Raw genomic sequence first — 3,289 nt, forward strand, 5'->3', positions numbered from 1 at the left:
GCAGCGTTATGCTGCAGCAACAGGCAACAGGGCTTATAATAATGGGCCGATTAAAACCCGCTACTGGGAGGGATTGGAAAAAGAATTCTCTCGAGGTTTCCCTAATTATCAAACTGGCTAAGTATTGCCAAATTAGGTGCTTACTATTTGTGCAACATAGTAAAATAGGCTTTTCTTGTAGCAGACGTTTCCTTGATTGTAACATAAATTAAAAGTATTCATTTGTCGAGTTTCTATTGCTTTTTAAATGAAAAATTCACCATATTCATCACATTTTTAATGGCTAACTAATTATTTTTAAGATACAACCAAGATAGCAATTTTCTAAAATATCGTGCACTATGGTCAATTTTGTTACACGTATATAGTTAAACTAATTGAAAATAAAGTCTTCGTAACAGATAAACATATCGATAATATAAAATAGTACGATAAACTAATATCGAGTGTGTACACATTCAACGAATTAAAAATATGCTGTAATTTCTTCTGTATGTAGTGGAATGCTCTTACAGATTATCACACATGTTGCGTTTCTGTCTTGGCGGTGGGCATTCGTCCTGAGCCGTCTTTGGGGCAGGTGGAAGTTTGAAGCAGCAATCTCTGGACTTTGGAGGACACCATGCCTGTATTTTTGGCCTGGTAGTTGAGTACGGCACATACTGCTCGCGAGTAGCGGTCATGTTTTCCGTGTGACGTGCCATCCATGGATACTTGGGTCGGGAAGGGTCCTAGAACAGGAAAAAGCAATAAATAGTGGATAAATAAACATCTTTTCAATAGTAAATTTCCTGAACGATTGGATTTCTTTTGACAGAATGAAATGGACAATTGAATGCCATAACCACTCGATCATAATGCTTATTTGATACTGACAATAGATTCACTAGTTAGATTCAATAAGTGACTATATAGATTCTTAGTGGTACAGATATAGATGTCTACTATGGTTAAAACATCAATTTACAATTTTCCATGAGCTAAGAAAATGAGATACGTGAAAAGAAAGAACTCATGGATATAGTTAGAAGAACAGCTTGTGAAAAATAGGAAAGAAGCAAGTACGTTTTAAACCATATGTAGTATCGTGGCTACTACGAAGCCACAAAGGGAAGAAAGAATGCGGTGGAGGTGACAACGAATGGAGCTCCGGTGCCACCTGGGCCTAACTTAGTGCTCTCTCCATCGAATTATAAAGCACGAGGAAAAGGAAAGTGAGATCGTTTGAGCTTAGAGTGAAGGTTAAGAGGATGAATCGTGAATATGGAAGTCGAAATTAGAAGACAACATCTGGAATACTGATTAAGATGGAAGACGAAAAAGATGCAGAGCAGCTGTTGAAATGGGAACCGCTAAAAATACTGGACTGATAATGACGAGGCAGATGATGTTATAATGCTGTACGATATGAGCTCGGTACTAACAGATGAGGAGGTAAAGGAAGAAGGGTTTAATAGAAACATTGTAGAAAACGATGTAAGAAACATTTAAGAACGAATTCGATATTGACCTCAAACACAGGAATGAGGAGAGAAGAGAAAGAAACCCTTGAACAATTTTTATATTATGACAGAATAATCAATCAGGGCTACAAACCTGTGGAGAGGTAAGGAAAACATACCTGGTAGAGAACATGGTAGACCTAGGATATAAGAGAACGTCGACCTTGCGAGGTGCTACAGATGACAGAAGTTTTGCCAAGCAGGGAAGACAGACCGAAGCCAGTGTTTTCACTGTTGTAAGAAACATGACAACAAAGATTGTAAGGATAAGAGCAGCAAAGAGAGGGAAGGTTAGCACAATGAGGAGCAGAGAAAATGCCTAGCTGAAAATGAAGGATGAAATTTCAAAACTAGACAAGAAAGATATAGAGAGAAAAGTCAGAATAAAGAACCGATTGCCTTTAAGGGTAGGGGTGGATATACGGGAGTTTAGGTGGAAATGGACAAAGAGGAAAAGCTGTAAGAACCCTGGTACATATATCTTTGGTGCTGGAGGTGGGAACAAGGGCCTTGGCCTTACATATTCACCATTGGCTTTGGCAAGGGCTTCTTATCCTGGATACTGGCAACGGGTTAATTAAAAATAATCACCATGTCAGTATTGTATATCGAATAGTTGAAAAGGTGGGTTTCTTGCAGGGGTATGAATAACCAACAATTCATCAAAGAATACTCATTAAAAGAACAGTTTCTCATCTAATTGTACTTTCATTATTTACCTCCATTATTAACTACTTAATCCTATAAATTAAATCATTGTAAAGAAATGACTTTGTTTAGTAGTATATCATCCACTATAGGAAGTCTGGAAGACTCAATGTATCTAAGAACAAACTGTAAAGATTATGTGTATGATTTTGTACTCAAGGACCATAAATAACTAATTTCTCAAGAAAACAGGCAAAATAGAAATAGTTAAGGGATATGAATCGAGAAACAACGTAAAAATAGCAGTTCAAAAAAATATACATTTATATTTTGTCACAAATTTGGACGATCATGATACAGCTAAGGTGTGTACCTGGTGTGGCAGGAGGTCTGTGCGGTAGTGAAGCCAGCCGTACCACTCTGCTGGCACTTGGCTAGCGTCGTAGTCGAGGAACACACTATCTGCGTAGTTCACCCATCTGTTACGACCCAGGAAGTAGTTGTTGTTCTCGTAGTACTTGTTACCATAGTCGTCCTCACCCACAAAGGTGCCCAGCTTGAGATCGTCGCGCACGAACAACGCCATCAGGGACCGCCACAACCCTCCGTTGTGCCGGACAACCCTCCACGTGTGGACTATGCTACCTAGAACCATTCAGTACACTTTCCTCAGACTTAACCTCTTCTTCACTGAACTTTACAGAACGTTACCAATACCACAATGACTGTTGAACAAATGGGCAGAATAACAAATAAACCAACTATCACATGTTCAGTAATAAGAATCTTAAAAGGGATAGTTGCTTTTGATATCACACAATGCCACGTATGTTGAAAATATTCATGGTTTATAAAAAACGAACACATGAATACCAAACTAGTATAACGAGATAAATTACTAACTTTCGGAATTACTTGAAGAAGTACTATATTTCAAAGCGCTTGTATTTATCATGCTACAACAAAACCCTGTGGACAGCCTACCACATTATCAAAGAATGCTCTTTATAAATGCAACTCCAATTTCAGAAACATAAACTTGTTTGGCAGTGGTGTGGTAAGCAGCCTTTCTGGTCTCTCTATGAACATATAAATTGTGCCACACGATATGAACGATGCTGCATGTGGAGAGGTGTGTA

At 38.4% G+C, this 3,289-nt stretch overlaps 1 protein-coding gene across 1 annotated transcript; it reads right to left on the minus strand.

Moving 5' to 3' along the window:
* Positions 1-262: 262 nt before the first annotated feature.
* LOC124360195 (probable NADH dehydrogenase [ubiquinone] 1 alpha subcomplex subunit 12) lies at positions 263-2,898 on the minus strand. Its single transcript, XM_046813592.1, has 2 exons — positions 2,524-2,898; positions 263-731 (listed from the first exon to the last, which is right to left on the minus strand). The coding sequence occupies exons 1-2, from the start codon at positions 2,803-2,805 to the stop codon at positions 510-512; spliced, it is 504 nt and encodes a 167-aa protein (XP_046669548.1). The 5' UTR covers positions 2,806-2,898; the 3' UTR covers positions 263-509.
* Between the last annotated feature and the right edge of the window lie 391 nt (positions 2,899-3,289).

Source organism: Homalodisca vitripennis, chromosome 4 (assembly GCF_021130785.1).
Source record: "Homalodisca vitripennis isolate AUS2020 chromosome 4, UT_GWSS_2.1, whole genome shotgun sequence".
Classification (NCBI taxonomy): Eukaryota; Metazoa; Arthropoda; class Insecta; order Hemiptera; family Cicadellidae; genus Homalodisca; species Homalodisca vitripennis.